This window comes from Culicoides brevitarsis, chromosome 1 (assembly GCF_036172545.1).
Source record: "Culicoides brevitarsis isolate CSIRO-B50_1 chromosome 1, AGI_CSIRO_Cbre_v1, whole genome shotgun sequence".
In the NCBI taxonomy this organism is placed as follows: Eukaryota; Metazoa; Arthropoda; class Insecta; order Diptera; family Ceratopogonidae; genus Culicoides; species Culicoides brevitarsis.
Window position 1 is genome coordinate 45,186,612 of NC_087085.1, and position 22,315 is coordinate 45,208,926.

Here is a 22,315-nt window from a genome sequence, read left to right on the forward strand (position 1 = left end):
AAAAAATTTTTTTTTATGTTTTTATGACCTGAAATTTTTTTTAAATTTTTTTTTCGAAGAGTCTAAATTTGTGCAGATTTTTAAAAAGGATCAAAAAGTGACTATTTTGACGCACTACAAAGAAATAAAATAATTTTTTTTTAAATTTTCCTTCAGTCATGATGAGGAGGAAACAGAAAAAAATGAAGAATTCACACAGAAACGACATTTATAAGAGAGAGACTTTTGCGACGATTTCCTTACCCTGGCGTAGCGTTTGAGCCTCCGCTCGCTGAACTGCCGTCGCCACTGTGAGGAGTGAGCGGCGGAACCGGAGATCCGCCAGACTCTTCCGATGGCGTCTTTGACAAAAATAGATTACCTCCCAATTCAGAGACTAATGTGATAGGTGAACTATTTTTGCATTTTTTATATTTTTTTATGTTTCATGGAAATTTGAATGATCGATAGAAGGATGAAGATTTTTTGAAAGAGATATTGGAGAAAATTTTATTTAATTTTTTTCATAAATTTTTCAAGATTATTTTAAATGATAACAACATTCAAGGCTGTGTGCCAAACAAAAATTTTTGTGAGAAAAAAGAGATAGATTAAAAAAGGTTCAAATCTGTACATTTTCTTCAGAGATAAGTTTCAGATAAGAACCAAACGAAAAAAATAGTGCGTGTCATGTGTTTCAAGACTTCTAAAGACTATTTTTCGGGAAGGGGCGTGAGAATGTGCTCAAAATGTGTGATTTTCAAAAGAAAAGTAAACTCTAACTACCAAAAAAAATATTCAAGAGGAAAAAGTTCAGCCAAAAAAAGCTTTTAACTTAAAATTATTTAATTTTTTTTTTTAAATAAAATAAAGCGCAAGAGGAAAAAAATAAAATTTTGGGGGTTACATACCTTGAAAATACTTTAGAAAATACACTTTGATTCGAATCGCCTGTGTTGGGCGCAGACTCTGAGTTCTCTTGTGACTTATTCTCTCCCGTAAGTCCTTCGACCCATGCAAGGGGATAAGAGAGGCGTTTCAGCATCTACAAAAAAAAAATTAAATTCATAAATTTTACAATTAAAAATTTTTAAATAAAATAAATTCATTGTTTTTAAATCTAACAAAAAATAAATTAAAATTTTAAATTAAAAAAAAATATCAAAATTTTTCTTTTTTTTTATTATTTTTTTTAATTTTGAAGAGAATAATTTTTTTATTTAAATCATATTAAATAAACACAAAAAAATCATTTAAATTTTTAAAATTCTTTTTTTTTTTAATTAATTTTATTTTTTAATATTTATTTTTTAAATTTCAATTTTTTAAATTAATTTAATTTTTGAATATAAAAATAATAATTTAATAATATTTTTTTTTAATAATTTTTTTTTAAATAATTTTATTTTAAATTTTTTATTAAAATTCATTAATATTTTTAATATTTATATAAATTTAATTTTTGTTTTATTTTATTAAAATATTAAAATTAATAATTACTTTTTAATTAAAAAAATGAATTATTTATGAAACTTTTATTTTAAATTATTTTTTAAATTTTGAAAAAAAACAAATCATTTAAAATTATTTTTTTTAAACTTGAATTTTTTAAATAAAATTATTTAATTATGTTTTGAATTTTTAAACATAATTTAATTAAATTTTTAATTTTAATTCAAAAAAAAAATTAATAATCTTTTTATTTTAATTTTTTTAATAATTTTTTTTAAATAAACAAAAAAATTATTTAAATTAAATTAAATTAAAAAAAAAAAAATTATTTCAAATATTGAATTAAAAGTTAAATTAAACTAAAATTCTTACCTTATTCTTCTTCTCGCTGGATTTATCACTTGTCGTTGTATTATTTGCTGATTCACTGTTATCATCAATACTAAAGCTAACACTTGAGGTCTTCTTCCTTCCGGCTCCTTCAAGATTCTGCGATTGAATCAAATTTTGATGCGACGATGCCGAAAGAGATCTCGTATCTGACACTTGTGTTGGAACAATTGTAACTGGCGGGACCCAATCTTTGCTCAGCACGATATCAGCATCACTGTAAACCTACAAAAAAAAAAAAAAATAATTTAAATTTCATACAAAAAAATAAAAAATCTTACCTTTTTTGTTGGAATTGGCTGAACAATGGGCACAGGATCACGAATATCGATGCCCGAATCGTGACACGAGACTTTCGACATGGCATCGTCGTTAAAATCGCTTGGCGCTTCAATACTCACGCCTGAAATGCTTGTAATAGTTCTCGTAGCGCCTTCTGTGTTGGCTTGTTGTTTAATTGAGGCGCCATCTGTTTCGTCTTCGTCCTCCGAAGATCTTTTGGAATTGGAATCACATGAACTTTTTCGTCTTTTTTATGAGAATTTTGACGAAATTCATGATTTTTGTGCATTTTATGGAACAAAAATTATAGAAAAAAAAGGAAAATAAGTCAAAATGGGGTCTTGAGGGTAAAAAATTTGGCATGCGGTTAGTTTTTCGTCACCTTTTTGTTAAATTCATCCCATCAAAAATTTTTTTTTTAGTTAAAAAAAGTTAATGCACAAATCCCATGTTAATTTTTTTCGTTCAAATATTTACCTATCCTTGCTCGGGATCGCCCAATGTTGATCTAATAAGCTGCGACGACGTTCTTCTAACGTTTTCTGCGCTGGTCCCTCAGTGTTCAAGGTATTTGATGTCGTTTTCGCTTCATCTTCGCTCTTGTTAGCTGCTTGCGATGCATTTCCATCCACAGAATCGCATTTTAATTCGCTCGGCGTCACGAGATCTCGATCAAATGCTTTGGGAAATGCTGCTCCATCACGTTCGTTGCTCGAACAAATGCTCTCCTGATCGTCGCCGACATCGACACTCCCAACGCCAAGTTCAGGAAAAGTTTCATCCTTCACGAGAGAATCCTTTCCCGGCGAATGTGTATCGTATCTCGTACTTTTCGGGTAATAAATTTCGGGTTTTTCGTCAGTTTTGCGTTCACTCCCGCCCGCAACTCGCATATGCGCGATATCATTAAAAATTGCCGAATTCACGATAAATTCCATGGGAGCAATAACGCCATAACTTTCGGGCCCGTGTTCGATAACCAACGGATCTGAGACATTCGGATCGAACATCACGGCATTCGGGGTGACAAGAAGAACGCCTCCAACAACGCCTTGCCCATCGGTAATGTGTCGCACGTTAATTTTGAGGAAACGTTGAACCAAAACTTGATCTTCGTCGTTGCCATCTTCCGTGGTTCCCGCAGCTGAAGGAGCTCCCGCAGGCGATATCACACGTTCAATGTGCCCCGGGCGCGGTGATGTCGGACGAAGACCCTCGAGTAATTCTGCAACGAAAGAAAAAAACAAAATTAATGCGCCATCACGATGTCATAATTAGTAAAATCCACACACTTAGCACTTGATAATACATCGAAGACGTATTTCTGCTTTTGTCGTATCATTAAAATCTTCTTTTTTTCTTCGTTTCACCTAAATGTCACACTCACGCATCACATCTGATCCAACAAAACTGACACTTTTTCATTCTACAAACTACGAAAGCTACTCTGAGAATGTTTACTTTGGAGTCAGACAAGGAACGGAACATGTGTGAATGAATGGATTATATATAAGCCGCTGATTATTCGTTTGATTAAAATTCAACAGAGACGGATTCAGCGAGATAAGAGCTTTTAATAAAAAAAAAATATTTAAAAAAAATAAAAAAATTATTTAAAAAAAAATTATAAAAAAAAATATTTTAAAAAAAATACAAAAAAAATTATTTAAAAAAAAATATTAAAAAAAAAAAAAAAAAATATTTTAAAAAAATATAAAAAAAAATTTAAAGATTAATATTTAAAAAAATAGAAAAAAAACATTTTTAAAGTTCTAAAATAATTTTTTTATTTAAAAATTTAATTTTTTTTAAATAAATAAAAAATATAAAAAATTTAGGCAAAAATTATTGATTTTTTGAAAAATATAAAAATTAGAAGTTGAAAATTTTTTTTTATATTTTTTTAAAATATTTTTTTTTAAATATTTTGTTTTTAAATATTTTTTTAAAAAAATTTTTTTTTTAAATATTTTTTTTTAAATTTTTTTTTTAAATTTTTTTAAAATTTTTTTTTTAATATTTTTTAAATATTTTTCAGAGTAAAATTTTTGTTCGCGAAAAACCTCTTGTACGTCATGACTAACATTTTTCTCCATGAAAGATATGCTCGGACACGCATCGTTCTCGAGTTATAAGGACACTGTCAGATCTTGTAGAGCAAAGTCAATATAAATTTTTTAAATAAAAAAAACCGCATGAATTTCCTTCGTTGTGTGAGTAATTCTTATCTAAAAGAGAAATTTTACACTTGAAGTGTGCTTGAAACAAAAGTGACATTTATTCGTGTCGATCGTTACGCTGAGTGAATTTCAACTAACTACCAATTAAGTGTTATTTATGCAAAAAAAAGTTAAAAAATACGATCCTGTTAGAACATTTTTTGCATTTGTGTGTATGAAGACATTCTAAAGGTGTCATAAAGTTGAATCTAATCGACTGACGTGTTAATAAAATGATGTCATTTTGATAGATATTTAATTAACAAGGCGTCTCCATTAAAATCACTTTCAATTTTTAGTCCTTGAATAAATTTTTAATGGAAATCGCATGAAAACATCGAAAAACTTCAAGAAACTTCCATTTCGGTCAATGACATTACTTGTAATGATAAAAAATTGCATTTCCTGTGGAAAGTTTTCAACAAAAAATATCAAGACATCATCATTAATTGACTAAAAAGGCTTAAAAATATCAAAAATTGACTTGAAATTGAGTTATTATCAAAAAATGTTTAACAAAAATCAGAAATCTTTACCTCCTGTTCTACAAAAGATGGCAGTTTTCATGTTTGAGCTCTTTGTTTTATTGTCATGTCACGTAAATTTGCTTTTAGAATGTTTCTTAATTCATTTTTTACGGAATGGAATGATTTTTTAATCGATTTTAATGGAAATTTTCAATGAAAATTGCCCGAAAATGCTGAAACCTTTGTTTTTGTTTACTTTTTTCTAATTCAATTTTATTTGAGACGAATGTAATTGATAAATCCCAATACCCAAAGTTTAAAATCGTAAACTGGGATCATTTTTATCATTTTCATTCGTCTCAAGTTGAATTAACAATCGTGGCGATTTTCAAAATTGACAACGAATAATTTACTTCGATGGAGAACGACAGGTGTTTTGTAAAATTTTACCTTTTTCATCGATTGGCAATTCATCCGTGGCATGCGGTAAATGTTCTGATGACGCCTCTGACGTCGCATCATCCGAATCTATCTTCTTCGACTTGTCTGGCACTTGTAACGTTTGTCCCGGATAGATGAAACTGCTTCCGAGACGATTTAGCTGCGTGAGTTCCGAGGGCGTCGTATCAAAACGGGCTGCTACCGATGTGAGTGTATCACGATCACCCACAGTATATGTGATTGTTGGTACAGGAGTCGTCGATTTCTTCTTCTCCTCTGAAAAAAAAATTGAAAAAAATAAAAATTAGATCAATGCAAAATGTCACACAAACTTTTATCTTCAAATTCCAGAAATTGCAGAGACGAGTAACGAACGTGTTCGGTGTTTGTTCGAAAGTAAATGTAAATATTTTTATTATCATAGTACACGGAAAATTCGCGATGATGTTCTGTTCCCGACAAAGTCATCTCGCGAAATGAGGAATTAACAAAAAATGTTTTTTTTTATTTGCATTGACCAGCATTTAAATTGTTGGCATGCAAAAGTAATAAAAATGAAAAAATATGATACTTAAAGCTTGTAAGTTTTTTTTTCTTCAAACGTAAACAAGGCAAAAACAATAGAATTTGCATTTTTATTGAGAGCGATATATTTTCTGAGAAAAAATTTTACAACTAACGGTTCTTTATAAAAATGAAAGAAATATTTTCTTAAAATAATTTTTTTCTATTTTTTTGTCATTTGTCAGTAAAAAACTTCTAATTGTAAATTTTTGATTTTTTTTAAAACTTTTTAAGTTCTAATGTCAAAAAATTTTTTTTTATTACCTAATTTTCATAATTTTATGAATTTATCAAAATTATTTAATTTTCATTTTTTTTTTTAAATAATAAATTTTTTGAATATTTTTTCATTTTTTAAAATATTTGTCAAAAACTTCAAATTTGTAAAAAAATTTTTTTAAAATTAAGTTAAACATTTTAATTAATTTTTTTAAAATTTATTTTCATCTTTTTTGAAAATGTCAAAATTAATAAATTTTAATTTTTTTTTTAATTCCTTAAAAAAATATTTAAAAAAAAATTATTTTTTCTTTAATTTTTAACTTTTTTACACAAATTTGTCAAAAAATTCGAAATTTTATTTATTTTTAAATTTTCATCATTTATGAACTAAAAATCTATCAAGAGGAAATAATTTTTATTTTTTTAAATCCAAAAAAAATATTTTATAAAGTAAATTGTTTTTATAATTTTTTTGATTCTTAATTAAAAAAAATAAAAAAAATAATTTCTTTGATTTTTAATTTAAAAAAAAAATTAATTAAAATAAATTTTCGCAAAACTCACCTCTATTTGTTCTCTCAAAGCGTTCTTCGACCTTCGATCGTAAGGAATCCAGATCAAAGGGTGTAGCCAATCCATGATCTACACTTCTTGACTTACTCCTGAAAAAACGAAACAAAATTCCATTAAAAAAATTATTTCTAAACTGACACTTGAGAAGTGTTGTTTTTCTATTTTGTGTCATAAAAATAACTTAAAAAATATTGAATTTAAAATAAGCGTGTGTGTCATTCTTCTTACGTTACTCGATATCATCGGGTTACTTGCGTAACTCGCTTCGGGGTATTTTTGTCTACGACTTCTAATTTTAAAATGAAAAAAAAAACAACAACAAACAGTTTTTCATGCAATTTTCCATGCAACGAGCATTAATTCCGATTAATTCAAACCAAGCAAAGATTTGACGTGAAAACTTTAATAATAAGTTGCAAAGTGCAGGAAACAACGATTTTTTTTTTCGTTTTAAGGAAATACTTCTCTCTATAACTGTAACACTTTTTATTGTCGTCATCATCGTTCTCGTCGTCGTCGTCGTCGCGAGGCGAGTAAATATTTCCTTTTCGTAAAAATGTTTGCACTTCCGGGAAAAACAAACACTCGCCGTTTGTGCGCGTCTCAAGTGTTTGTTTGTTGCTGAACATGAGAAAATTATTGCATAACATCCAGCAACAAACAACGATCGAGGACAATTTAACGATATTTACATAATAAAATGATCGCGATGAGACAAAAATTTTCATAAAATGCAATTTTTATCGCATCACGAGTCGAATTCACTCAAATCGAACGCGCGTAAAGCATGTGACAAAAAATGCCTTTGATCGAGACCGCCAACTGCGAGAGAGAGAGAATATTTTAGAAATGATAAAAATTCTACAAACCTTCTGTAGGGCAAATGGTCGGCACTTCGAGTCATAGCTCCAATTTCTGTACTCGATCTCCTTGACCTTAATTTTCCATTCATATTTTTTTTTTATCACATTTGAGATAATTTTTAGTGCAGGTCGTCGTGTGTGTTTAAATAATAATGAGTAACAATAGTAATGATAGGTGACGAAGTGTGTGTTGGATCAAAAAGAACAACAACAATAAAAAAATATTATTGTTTGTGATGCGGAGATAAAAATCAGGCGCAATTGTATTATTATGCGGTAAATCATGCAAGCCAGCCATCAAAATTATATTTGTGTGAGTTTTTATGGAATTAGAAAAAAAAATAAAGAAAAATTAATAAATAATGAATTAAGGTAAATATTAAACTTAAAAATAAAATTAAATGTTAATTTGTGATAAGGGAATAATTTTGACATTTTCTTAAATTTTTTAATATTAAAGTTTAAAAATTAAAAAAAAATTTTATTAAAACAAATTAATAAATAAATTAAATAAAAAAAATATTTAAAAAAATTATTAAAAAAAAATTTCTTAAAGATTCATAAAATTTCTAAAAAAATTAAATTTTTACAATTTTAACAATTATTAATTTTTTTATCTATAAAAAATTTTTACACATTGAAATTTAAATAAAAAAAAATTTTTCAACAATTTTAAGAATTTTTTTTCCAAAGTTGAATCTTTTTACTTTAATAATAATACAAAATATTCCTTCCAATTAAAAATTATTTTTTTTTATATTTCAGCAAAAATTTTAATATTTACATTTCATTTATTTGATAATTCAAAATAAAAAAAATTAAAAGAAAAAATAAATAGATTTATTATTTAAACTTAAATTTTTTATTCAAAAAAAAAAAAAAAAAAAAAAAATTAAAATAAATATTTTTTAAATCCTTAAATTTAAATTAATTTTTAAGGAAAATTTTCGATAAAAGAGAGTTTATTAAAAAATTATTATATTTAAAAAAAAATTAATAATTTTTAAAAAAAAAATTTTTTTAATATTTATTTTTAAAGAAAAAATTAAAAAAAATAAGATTTTAGAGTTTTTAGTAAAAAATTTGTAAATAACGTCAAAATTATTCTTCTTATGTTAAAGTTTAGAATAAAAATTTTTTAAATAATAATGAAAAATGATCCCAAAAAACTAAAATGACCTAATGATGCGAATGAAATAAAGCAAAAACCGACGATGAGTGTTAAATATTTATTCATATTAACATACTCGACCTTTGCACATTACATCAAAACATGCCATCATCTTCTTTCGTTGCACACAAGAAACAACACGTGTGTGACATGACCTTTTGAGCAACAACTTTTGCACTTGCCACAAAATTTTTGACAGGAAACACTCCAATTATGCTTCACACGACAAAACAATTACATCGCTTTCGGTGTCACACAAACAACAGCAGCAAAAAAAATCATTTAAGGAAGCAAACATAAACAAACGTCCTTGACTGCGTTGAATTCTCGCAATACGACTGCGAAACTAACTTTTTATCTAGTTCGCGCACAGCAAGACCCTTGTTCGTTCATTGTTTCAAACAACATTTCGAGCAAATTTTTATTTTTTGGCAATGTCACGTCATGTCTCGCAAATTCCAAGCAAATAGAGGTTAACAGACTATTTTAAATGCGAAATTGTGACACCCGTAATTAATCATATTTTCTGTAAAAAGTAAACAATTTTTGGTCAGGTCAGAAACGCAACGAGGTGACTTCGATCAACTATTTGCACGTCGTCGTTGTGTTTCCTTTTACAATGAAAAAAAGTAAAAACACAAAAAAATAATTATTAACCTTCTAATGACGTTCATGGAAGTCATGTCATGACTTGGGCATAAAAATTAGACAGACAAAAAAAGTTCGTAATGAATCGTGTATCAAAAAATATTTATTTAGAATGAATGTTAAGGAGCAAAGTTGTCATGATAATTTTATATTAACAAAAGCTCATTTTTCAAGATTTTTAAAATTTTGGTAAATTTTGAGATTTTTTTTTTATTTTAATATTTTTTAAATATCTTTAGAGATTTAATTTCAAAATTTTGATTTTTAATTTATTTTTAAAAAAATCAATTTGAATTTTTAAAAACAAAAAAATATAATAAAAAAATAAAAAAAAATATTTAGGTATATTAAAAAATTATTATTATTTTATTATTTATAAAAATATAATTTTTTTTTTTATTTTTTTAAAATTGATTTTTTTAAAATAAATTAAAAATAAAATAAAAAAAATAAATTTTAATATTTTTTTTTTTAATTTTTTTTTTTTAATTTTTTAAAAGAATTTTTTAAAAGAAACGTTATCTTCTATATTTTTAATTTATTTAAATTTTTTACATGATGATAATTTTTTGTAAATTTTTCATCTTTATAATTATAATTCTTCATTTTTTTTTATTTTAATATAAGAAATTAAATTAAAAATAAATAAATAAATTTATAATTTAATTCATAAAATTGATTTAAATAAAATAACTTAAAAAGAAAATTGTTAAAGAAATATGAATAAAAAAAATTTACAAATAATTATCATCACGAAAAAAATTAAAAATTAAGTTTAAAAACTTTTCTTTTAAAAATTTAAAATTTCTTTAAAAAAATTTAAAATTAAAAATTTTCAAATAAAAAATGAAAAAAAATTTAAATTGATGAATTTTTTCAAATAAAAAAATAATTTAAATAAAATTAAAATAAAAAAAAAATATCTAAAATTAAAAAAATTATTGAAAATTTAATAATTTTCATATAAAATTACAAAGAGACGACAAAACGATCAAAATATCAAATTACTTCTAAAAAAATAATTGAAATGCGATAAAAACGTGCCTTCAATATTTATTTCAACCTGTTTCTATCCAACTTTTTTTCTAACTTAAAAAAAATTCTTACCAATACGTTGCTCTTGGTATTTGTGTGAACATATTTATAGACAAAAACCAGTTTGTTTTATGTTTATTTTTTAATGTTTTGTGTCTGGAATCCGTTCTCAGCCAAGTATACAAAATTCTTGCGATTTCTCGCTAATATTAGTCTATTTTATGACTCTCGAATCAAAACATAAACACAAGAGGTCAAAAAGAACATTTTCTTCAACAAGTTTCTTTTTTTTTTGTTTATAAAATGCGCGATAATAAGTTCTAATTTAAAACTTTTTTTTCGAGTCAAATGACGTTAATGAAGTTTTCTTATCACTTTTTGTAGTAAAATTTGTGTAAAAAGTTCTCTCGTGTCTGATAAGGATGAAAATTATCAAGAACTTTTTTAGAAAAACGTGCTAACTGGATGCCGAACGATTCACCGACTAATTATTATGAAGTTTTTTCTTTCAAACTTGTTCATTTTTTTTATCTAGGTATGACATTCGACTACATTGAAAGAAAAAAAGTCGCATCATGAAATGAAGTAAAATGAAAGAAAAAGCAATTCACTCACTAACACTTGAATTTTTCTACCATTTATTGCCGTTTTGTTGATAATATTTGAATCATTCCTATTTTAGTCGCGTTTTTATGAGTTTTCATGCACACATGTCTCTTAATCGCATGTTTTGATTTTTTACAACTAAAATATTAGTTTTACATCGCATTAAATAAGTGCGAATTAAAAACAAGCTTATCTCATTTGAGATTTCGATCGAAAAAAAACAACAAGGTGTTATCATTAAAATAATTCATAAATCATATTTAACAAATTTTGTGATAAAAATCGAGAAAAAACTGGCAAATTCGTCCTTCGTCGTCGTCGCGGCGAGAATCCAAAAATACTTGAATTGTTTATTATCAACGACTTGTCACTTGAGTGTAAAAAAAAGAAAACAAAAATAATTTTTTGGCCTGATTTTTGTCGTACGGGAGACAAAGTGTCTCGTGCGTTTTGTTTTTGTTGTATCTGCATCATTCATGATCAATCTCACGTACGCGGAACGCTTATGAGACGAAGGAGGTAACTTTATGATGTAAAAATGTCGTAAAATCATCATAAAATGAAATGGATGGCAGAAGGCTGGGGAAATGAAAGAGATGTAAGTTCGTTTATTTTTTTTGATTGGAAATTACTTTTTGGAGGACAAACGCTTTCGTTTCAAGGTAAGTTTTTAAAATTTAATTTTTTCATTGAAAATTATGACAGGAATGATTTTTTTTTGTTTTTGTGAATTTTTGATCAATTTAAAGCTTATTTTGTGACATTTTTAAGGAAAAAAATGCATTAATTTAAAAAAAAAATTTTTTATTTTTTGTTTACGAAAAAATTTGTTTACCGAATAGATCCATAAAATATTTTTTAGAGTACGGAAAATGGCAATTTGCCATCGTTTGGTAATTAAATGAATTTTATTATTTGTGTACTATTTGGATGATTCATATTTGTAACATTGTAAAAATCGTAAAATTGGTCGAAATTACTTTATTTTTTGTCAAGAATTTTTTTTAAATTTTGCTTTATATTATAAGGCAAAATGAATATAATTTTTTTTATAAAAAATTAAATTAAATTTTTTTTTTTAATTTTTTTCTTTGAAGAAAATTAAATTTTAAAGAAATTTTCTTATATTTTAAATTCAATTTAATGTCATTTTATTTCTATAAAAAATTAAATTTAAATTATTTTGTTTCAATTTTTTTTTCAAAAAAAATTTTGTTAATAAAAAAAATATTTAAAATTAAATAGAAATAATAAGTTTAAATTTGTAAAAAATAAAATTTAAATTGGTTAATTTTGGATAAAAAAAATTAAAAAATTAATCAAATTAATTTTTTTTAAAAATATATTATACTTAAAATAAAAGTATAATTTTTACATTTTTTTAGTATCAACTCAAAAAATCGTTAAATTGGTAAACAATTTTTTTTGTCAAGAAATTTTTTGCTTAATTATTTTAAGTCAAATTTAATTTTATTTTTTTCATATAAAAAAAATTGAATTATTTTTTTTCGATTTATTTTTTTATAAAATTTAAATGAATCCAAAAAAAATTTAATTAATTTAATTAAAAAGAAAGGAAAAAATAATTAAAATTAAATAAAAAATTTAAATTTGTAAAAAAATAAAATAAAATTTAAATTGAATTAAAATAAAATTGAAAAAATTTTTTTTTTTTAAATAAATAATGAAAATAAAAAAAAAATAAAATCAATAAAATTTTATATTTTTGTTAAATATTAAAATTTTCCTTGAACATTTTTCGCATTAAAAATTTAAAGCCGCCAAAACATTTGTTTTCATACTCAAATTCACGTAAAACGCCTCCACAAACAAAAATGCTGTAAAATTCTTCCATTTCATTTCTTAAAAGAAAACTTGTATACAAAAAAAAACTTTTAAGCAGATTTGATTCCTTCTCGTTTTATTTTATTTATTTATTCAAATGTGTGATAAACGGGGGCGTTTTTGCACGTGTTTTGACAAGTTTTGCATTTCATTTTTTTTTCTTTATCTCTGAGCAGAAAAAATAATAATATTTGTCCCTTTTACGGCAAAAAACCGTCACACGTCACTCACAAGCCTTCGAAGTAGGGCAATTTTGGTGCCAAACACTTGTTACTGGATTAAAGCAGTTTAATTGAACACATTTCTGAATATTTATAACTCGATCTTTCATTTCTGGTTGCTTATACGAAAAAAATGCATTATTTATGAATTAAATTAAAAACATCTCTTCTCGTTCACTGTCAATGTCTATTTTTTTCCTCAACTCACATGATAAATATTTACAGTTGTCATCGCCGTTTTGTATGAATTATCGTTAATTATTGCGCAATGGATGGATGAAGTGAATGGAGTTATTAAACCTGCGATGATTCACCCGAAAAACCGGAAAAAGGAAGAAATTACCTCGATTTTAGGTTATCCGGCACGAAGATGGTCCACCAAGAGTGTCGTTTTTGTCGATTATAAACTCCATTTTCGGGCAACATGTCAACATCCAACGTTTCGTTGCTCATTGCGGCATCGCCCGTTTGCAAAAATCCCTGTTTTCGACGTCGTCGTTCGAGTTTCGCTTGCCACGAGGATCGTCGACGCTTCTTTTCCTTGTCATACCCATCGGGCACCGTGAGAACGCATCCCGGATCATTTTCGATATCACTTTCGCTCGTACTTCGACTCGAAACGTATTTATTGGTGTCTAACGAGGAAGATGTCGTGCTTGTTGTCGATGCGAGCGACGATTTTCGACTATTTGGTTCTTTTCGCCCGAGAAATGCGACTGCTATTGAACTGCGTCGTTTGTTACTTTTATCCGAGCCGTTTGCGTTCTTGCCTGTGAGTAAATTCATCGCTAAAGAACTCCTTCGAGGCGGTTTGATGGGCGGCATGGCATCCGATTGCGGCATAAAAGGACTTCCATTGATGATAATTTTGGGACTTGACATCACTTCTTCCTCGACGGCCTGCGGAATGGAGTTTGTGCTCCAATCTTTGCGACTTCGGTATTTGCCCGGAGGTGAAAGTACACTCGTCATTGCGTCGTCGTCGTTAATTTCTTAGATCTATACGAAACACGTCAAATTAATAGATGAAACACTCGGGTGCTAATCAGTTCACTTTTTTTTTGTTTGTCTTTATTTGTATTCAGCTCAATTTACACCTTTTTGCTTCGTCGTGCACTTAAGGCAGGTTGAGACGATTCGGAAATAAAATTGAAACGCCATACATACAAAAAATTATCTTATCTGGGGCGATATCTTGCGTTATTTCAGGCGTTATCAGCTTATCAGCGAACAGAAGTGTCAAATATTTATCAACGAAATAATCTGAATGTCAATCAATCTGCTATATTGAAATAAATATCCTCATTATTGTTGTGTATTATCATGAATTATTATGTAGACACAAAAAAAAACACAGAGAACAAACGGTTGTTTTGTTGTCTGCTACTATCTACTTTTTTTTGTCATTTAAATTTATTTTTACTCAGAAAAAAAACGTCGAGATTATTTTTTTTGTTTGTCATTTTAAAATTTTTTCTTCGTGAATAATTAAATAAATTTTTAAAAAATTATTTTAATTAATAAAAAAAAAATAATTTTGATTATTAATTTAAAAAATATTTTTATTTAATAAAAATATGTTTTTTTAATTAATTCAATTTATTTATTTATTTTTCGTAATTTATTAAATAAATTAATTTTAAATAAATTTAGATTAATTTAATAAATTATTTTTTATTAAATTTATTTTTTAATGAATTTTTTTATAATAAATTAAATTAAAGAAATATTTTTTTTTTTATTTTTCGTTATTAATTAATTAATTTTAAAAAAATACTTTTGAAGTAATTCAAAAGAAATTTTTGTTTATTAAAATTTTTTAAAATATTTTTAATAAAATTTTTAAATTAATGAAATTTAAAAAAATAATTTTGATTAATTAAAAAAAATACTTTTGATAAATAATTTTTTTTTCATTTATTAAAAAACAGTTGATGAACTTAATTAAAATTAAAAAAATATTTTTAATAATTAATTTAAAAAAAAAATTTCGTTTCATTTTTTAAAAAATATTTTTTTTATATTTTTAATGAATTTTTGATATTAATTAATTAAATTGAAAAAATATTTTTATTTATTTATTAAATATTCGAAACAATTATTTTCAAACAAGTATTTTCGAAATAAAAATTATTCATTTGATTCTCATTAAAAAAAAATAAACAAACATTTTTTTTCAATTTAATTAATTATGAAAATTCATTAAAAATATAGAAAAATATTTTTTAATAAACAAAAATATTTATTTTGAATTAATTATCAAAAGTATTTTTTTTAATTAATTAATTAATTACGAAAAATAAAAATATTTTTTTAAAATTAATTTATTTATAAAAAAATTCCATTTTTATAAAATCACAGAAAAATAAATTAAATTAACAAACAAAAAAAATTCACGTGATTTTTTCTGACTAAAACTTTTAATCTAATTATTGCACTGCAAGTCAGCTGAATACAAATAAATAATCAAACACAAAAAAAATCAACTGAAAGCTCCCGTTTTGTACGAATTTGTATATTTTTATGTTTCTTTTTTTTTTAAATAATTTAATTTTAATGATGATGATGATGTCGATATCGACGAACGCAACGATGCTGAACAAAAATTATGATTATTTAATTTTTTTCGTACGAAATTAACATACTTTTCTGCAGAAATTATAGAGTATTACATGCAAAAATTTTTGCGTTTTGTAGGTCGTTGTTCTCTATTATACTATATTTTATACACTATGTTTTTTTTTGTATTTCGTTGCGGTTTGTAAAATTTCTATGGCACTTGTTACTTAGGACAAATATCGTTTTATGACACATTTGAAATTAATTGCAATTGGTGAAGCGTAATTACATTTTCCCTTTCTATTTTTGTTTATTTTTGATTTTTTTTTTTTTTTTTTTTTATAATTTTATTTTTTTTTTTGCTTATTGGCGTCTTTAATTTTTTTTTATCGGAAATAATTTTTTTCACATGTTTTTATTTTTTTTGTAAAAAATATTTTTTTTTTGTATTAAATTTCACTCGTCGAATTTTTCTGTTTTCGTGTCATTAATGATAATTATTATTATTAAATATTTTATATTTTTTAATAAAACATAAAAAAAAATTTCAAGAAGTAAAAAATTTTAATAACTTTATAATATACGTCCAACTAATGTGGTATCTCTTGAAAAACTGATCCGACTGATATTCAATTTTAAGTGTCTTGCCTCTCGCCTATGAGGTACGTGTCGCATACAGAGCGTAACGACAATCTCTAAAAAATTATGTGTGTGTTCGAAGTGAGTACGATCGCGCACGAACGTGATCAAATTGTGTGCGAGACTCGAGACTTGACAGTGAGCGAGCAATATTTTTTGCGTTTGATAAGTCTTTAATCGTCTTGACGCTTCTTGAATGTTTTGGAAAAGGGTTGCAGATTAATTTTAATTTTTTCACGATTTTAATACGAAATTAAGCCGTTTAAGAGATTATTTAATTTTTTTTTATGGAAAAAAAAATAAAACCACAAAGTTGTTAATCGTCTTAACAGCTGCCCGAAAAATAAAAAAAAAACTTTTTTCGTTATAAATACCTCAACAATTGATAAAATTCATGAAAATACAAAAAATGAGCAAATATAGGTGAGCAAAACGACAAAAAATGCTCAATTTACGCTCTCGAATGTGTGTGAGTAAAGTTTTTTTTTTATTTTTTTTTTTTTTTGTTAAGTATAAACTTAGACAGGCGACCCACATTCTCAGTTACGAACGTGCCATGCATATACAAACACGTTGCTTGTCGTTGCGCTGCTGCTGCAGAAGCATAATCATCATCTGAACTGACTCGAGCAGCAAAAAGTCGTAACATGATCTTCAGATTGAAATTGAACTCCCGAGAATCGGAGAAATTTGAGAACGCAAAAAAGCTCTCAAAAATATTTGCTGGATGACGTGACGGATTAACGATTGTTCAAATAAAACTTCTGAAGAGTCTCGAAGATGAAGAAATTGTAAGAAGGACGTAAATATTGACTTTTTTCTTTGTTGTTGTTTTGTCGTTCCGCTGCTTCCACAAATAAAAAATATTGACATAAGGAGATTTTTTTTTCTTTTTGACTTTTCTGTCAAGATCATTGCGAATGAGTGACAATTTTTGACGTGAAAGGTTAGTTGTGTTTGTAAAATTTTTATTTTTATTGAAATTTTGATTTTTTTTCAAGGTTATGATGATAAAAATTCTTAAGAATAGAAATTTCATACAAAGTTTTCATTGAATTAATTTAAAAATTTTTATATATTTTTTTTTTATTTCATAAAAATTTAAAAATTTTTAAAAATATTTAATATTTTTTTTTAATTTTAAAAAATACCTAATAATTTTTTAATTTTCATAAAAATTATTTTTTAAATTGTTTGTAAATTTTCATAAATAATAATTTTAATTTTTTTTTCAATTTTCATAAATAATTTTTTTTTCATAAATAATATTTTTTCTTTAATTTTCATGAAAATTATTTTTTTTTAATTTTCATAAAAATTCATTTTGAATTTTTCATTTTTTAAAAAAAATTTAAAATTTATTTTTAAAATTTTTTTATTTTTTTTTTAGTTTTTATAAGATTTCATAAAAAATAATTTTTTAGTTTTCATAAAAAATATTTTTAAATTTTTTTTAAAATCTTCATATTTTTATTTTTTAATTTTTTTTTTTTCTTAATTTTCGTTAAAATTAAAATTTTATAAAATATTTTTATTTTATTTAAAAAAAAAATATAAAAATTTTCCATTAGAACAACTTAAATGCTTAACAAAATTTATTCTTATGAATAAAATCTGTCTCAATATTTCCTCGCATTGTTATTTTTTTTAATTGAATTAAATTAAAATCAGTAAAAAAAAATTATAAATTTTTATATATCTTTAATTGCACATTATTTAAATCAATTACATCTGAAATGCACGAAGAAAAAAAAATTTTTTATGTGAAACATTAAACGTGATAAGCTACCGTATATAAATAAATCGCGGCATGTTCTTGTCATCGACACTAAAGTGTTAAAAAACACACAAAACAAACATTTAATTTTTTTGCGAAACGAATTAAATAAAAAAAATGTATCAACTTTAGCAATTATCAAGGATCTGAAAAAAAATTCATGAAATGGAGTCGAATTACTCGCGTTTTTGTTGTTGAATTAAGTAATTGATATTCGTATTTAAGGTAAAAAGTATGTTAAGAATATTATTATCGTCGACGGAATTAATAAATATTTTAAAGGATATTAAATGCAGTTCATGTTAACTGATTTTTTTTTCTACTTCCTGGCTAGAAAACGTCGTTGGATTGTTGCCATACGTACTTCATTTAATGAACTCAGACAAGTGTTTTGACATGGCATAGTGAGTATATGTCACCTTCTTATTCAATTATTCAAGACGGAATGTAAATGATATCGAATTGATTCAAGTTTTTATTTTATCAAGAAATCGTTTAAAAGGCGATTTATAATTTTGCGACTTAAGAAAAAAGAGAAAAAAAAATTTAAAAGGTAAATTTAACATTTTTGTGTCAATTTAACTTCTGTAGAGACAACAAATGAGCATAAAAGGTAATTATTTAGAGTTTCAAGGACTTTAATTAACCTCTTATGGGCTTAAGTTAACATGTTCTCAAGAGATTAATGACTTAAGTGGTCAACTTAAGATCGATAAGAGGTTAAAAAGCTCTTGAGATCTAAAATTAACCTCTTGAGATATAAAAATAGATTATTTTTACATATTAAGGGATTAAAGTTAACACTTAAGTTCAACTTAATGACTTAAGTTCTTGATAAACATAAACGTAAGGATCAACGTAAGGATCTTAAGTCAAGTTAATTTCAAAAATCATCAAAAATTTTTAAATTTTTAGCTTAAATTTTATTTTTAAATGAATGTAAGTTAAAAATTATGATGATTTTTAAGATTTATAATAATTAAATACTTAAGAAATTTAAGTCAAAGAAATGTCAACTTAAGAGCTTAAGAAACAATTTTAAACTCTTTAAAAAGTTAATTTCACAAAAATTTAGAATATTTATGAAATAAAATTTCTTGACTTAAGATCCTTAAGTTCATAAAAATTACATGTTTGATGACTTAAGAAGTTTAAGTCAAAGAAATGTCAACTTAAGCATTAAAAAAACAATTTTAATTTCTTTTCAGAGCAATTTAACCTTAAAATGGCAATAAACGGTGCATGAACTCACGCCACAAAAGCGGAAACTTCCTTGTTTCACAATTTCACGTCTCTTCATCATTTCAATTATTAACAAAAAAAAACACCGTAAAGAGCATAAGGCAATAATCACGTGCTTTTGTCACACTCATCCATACAAACGCTATTTTATGCAATGGCAAGCGACAAAAAAAATGCTTACATAGCACAAAGCCATTCACCTACATTTCCAACCAATTTTTTTTTCGCATTATTATACTGCTTTTATCCAGTAACTCATGTGATGCGCGCTTGTGAACAATTGAAAACTTCAAGGTAAGTCATGTACGTTACATTGCTTTCAGACAAAACGTTTGCTTGCAATTTTAATATTTTATCGCATAAATCGGCTCAACATATTTTTCATTTTTTTTCGTCGTATATTCAAGCATGCAGAGGAACGTCGAAAAAAAAATATTTTATGAACGATCGAATGATGCAAATATGTAACATAATGTGACCTTCGTACGCTTTTTAATCGAGTGTTGGCAATTATAGCACCCAAGTCGGATTATTAACACAAAAAGGAACAAGAAGGTGAAATATTTTTCGTATGCGGGACAGACAGATAATTAAAAAGGTTCACGTAACATGTGGTTCATCGAACTGTCATCTCTCTTTTTCTCTCTCCGCGCAGTCTACACGAGGAGTCAAAATCCGCATTCAAGTGCATTTTGTGACTTGTTAATTGCATCTGTACAGCGCGATGCTTCACACTACAAAGTAAGTAAGTAATTGCATGTTGCTTGTCTCGATCGGGAGTCTCGCCACAGTTTACCTTTACAAAAAAAAGTTTTTTTTCTTTCTTGAGCTTCTCTGTGGATCAAATTAGAATAAAATTAAAAATTTTTTATAAAAATTTGAAAAAAAATTTTAAATTCTAAAAAAAAATTAAATTTCAAAAAAAAAAAAATTAAATTAAAAAAAAAATAATGATAAAAAAATTAAAAATTTTGATGAAAAAACGAATTAAAAAAAATAATAAAAAAAATTAAATTTAATAAAAAATTTTCATTAAAAAAAAATTAATAAAAATCTAAAAAAATAAGAATTAAAATTTTATTAAAAAATTAAGAGGTCAAATTAAAAATTTTAAGGAAAAAAAATTTTAAAAATTCAGATTTAATAATTTTATAGAAAAAAAAAATTAAGAAAAAATAATTCTAACAAATTTAATAAAAGTTAAGAAAAATTGAAACTTAAAAATAAAAAAAAATAATTTTTAAGCTAAAAATTTTAAATTTAAAAAAAAAATCTTAAAATCGACTAAAATTAACCCTTTTTATATTCACAGAACAAAACAAGAAATATAAGGTAGTAAATTGTGTCATGCTTAAGGTCTTAATTAACCATTGTTGTCTTTTTATATTATCTTTGTAGCTGCAACGAGAATGAACTCACTCGTAAACAATTAGACAAGACACACGACAGGTACGAAAAAAAAACTTCCCTTATCACTGCATCATCAACAGAACCTTGCATCTCGACGCGCATCGTAAACTTTGCCCAAACGATTTATTATCAAGACAATATTATCTCAAATATTAGCTCATACTACGACTCATCGCAAATAATGGAATATTTATTCCTGTCTCTTGTCTTGTCGACAGACATTAGCGAGTCATCGGCGCGCAGATGTCAGCAAATAATAAACATTTCAATTACGGCGCAGGAAATGATCGATTGTCCTTCAATTGACTCAACTTTTCATTCATATTCATGCCAGAACCGAGTCCTTCGCGATTTCTGCGAAATATTGCATAATTTTTCCATTTATCGCAAAAACAAAAAATAAAATAAAAGTGTCAGAAAATTGCAATGTTTGCCCAATATGTACCTCATAATGAATGACATTTAAAGCACATTCAAATTGATTAATGATAATAATTATACGTTGTAAATTGTCAATTAAAACCACTTTAAAAGTAAGTAAGTCAACATTGCTCTCTATGACATTTACTCCGAGATAGTCGCGCGTATGTATGACACAAAAACACGAAAAAAGTCGTTCATAAAGTAAACAAACAATAAAAAGGTAATTATTATCTTTATTATTTTATACTATTATTGAATTTACTACCTGATTATTATGACTTGTTATTTATAGATTATTTACGGCCAATTTTTTTGGGACATTTACGATGGGTTTGTCCTCTGCTGAGGTGACTTTAAATATTATTTCTATCATTAAATAATTTTTTTTTTTAATTTTTTAAAGAAAATTTAATTGAAAATATTAGATTGAAATTAATTTTATTTAAAAAAATAAAAATTAAAAAAAAAATTATTTTTTTCAAAATAAAATAAAATAATTTTTTAATGAAATAATTTTGAAAATTCTATAAAAATTAAAGATATTCGTAAGAATTTATTTAATATTTTTATTTTAAATAAAATTTTAAATAAAATAATTTAAAAATCAATAAAATTTAAATTAAATTCTTAAAAAATTATTTTTAAAATAAATTTAAAGTTATTAATTAATTTTATTGAATTTTCAAAATTTATTTCTTAAAAAATTTATTTTTTTTAAATTTTAATTAAAAAAATTATTAAATTTCAAATTTTTTAAAAATTTTAAAAAAAATTAAAATTTTATAAATTTTTTAAATTCAATTAAATTTAATGAAATTTTTAAAAATAGTTTTTTTAATGAAATAATTTCGTCAAAATTTAAAAAATTTAATTAAAATTTTAAAAATAAATTTTTTATAAAAAATTAAATTAATTAATTAAATTTTTAACGCAACTTTTTTTTATAAAATTTCAATTCAAAAATTTTGAATTAAAAATTTAAACGAATGATAAATAATTTATTAAAAATTTTAATTTAATAAATTAATTGCAAATTTAAAATCAAAAATTTTGTGTCATTTTTATGATTTTTAATAATTTTTAATTTTTTAAATTGAACAACTTTGCCCCCCTTTTCAAACAAGAAATAATAAATTCCGCGAAACAGGTGCCTTACCGCAAACCATTTCCAATCATTTTATTTTTACACTCGCTTGTGTTTATTAATTTCCAAGAAATGGCAATATTTCACTCTTCAACCGCCATTCGACCTTCTACTTTGAAATATTATTCCGCTCAAAGGTGCAT

The 22,315-nt window shown here is 24.8% G+C and overlaps 1 protein-coding gene and 1 long non-coding RNA gene across 9 annotated transcripts in view; one reads left to right on the forward strand and one right to left on the reverse strand.

The window, feature by feature from the left end:
* The window catches only part of LOC134827348 (oxidation resistance protein 1), a 48,342-nt gene that overhangs the window by 10,842 nt on the left and 15,185 nt on the right, over positions 1-22,315 (reverse strand). For 2 of the 8 annotated variants that reach the window (XM_063839950.1, XM_063839949.1), the window contains exons 4-9: positions 6,581-6,678; positions 5,240-5,506; positions 2,581-3,328; positions 2,103-2,349; positions 1,804-2,046; positions 891-1,024 (exon numbers count right to left, since the gene is read on the reverse strand). In XM_063839950.1, the coding sequence (XP_063696020.1) occupies positions 891-1,024; positions 1,804-2,046; positions 2,103-2,349; positions 2,581-3,328; positions 5,240-5,506; positions 6,581-6,678 (1,737 nt within the window). Of the gene's footprint in view, positions 1-890; positions 1,025-1,803; positions 2,047-2,102; positions 2,350-2,580; positions 3,329-5,239; positions 5,507-6,580; positions 6,679-7,458; positions 7,525-13,321; positions 13,978-15,623; positions 15,927-22,315 lie in introns of those variants that run through there. The other 6 variants (XM_063839943.1, XM_063839945.1, XM_063839942.1 and 3 more) reach the window with 6 other exon arrangements.
* LOC134827259 (uncharacterized) lies at positions 16,381-17,051 on the forward strand. Its single transcript, XR_010161762.1, has 2 exons — positions 16,381-16,599; positions 16,688-17,051. It is a non-coding gene; the product is annotated as an uncharacterized LOC134827259 (long non-coding RNA).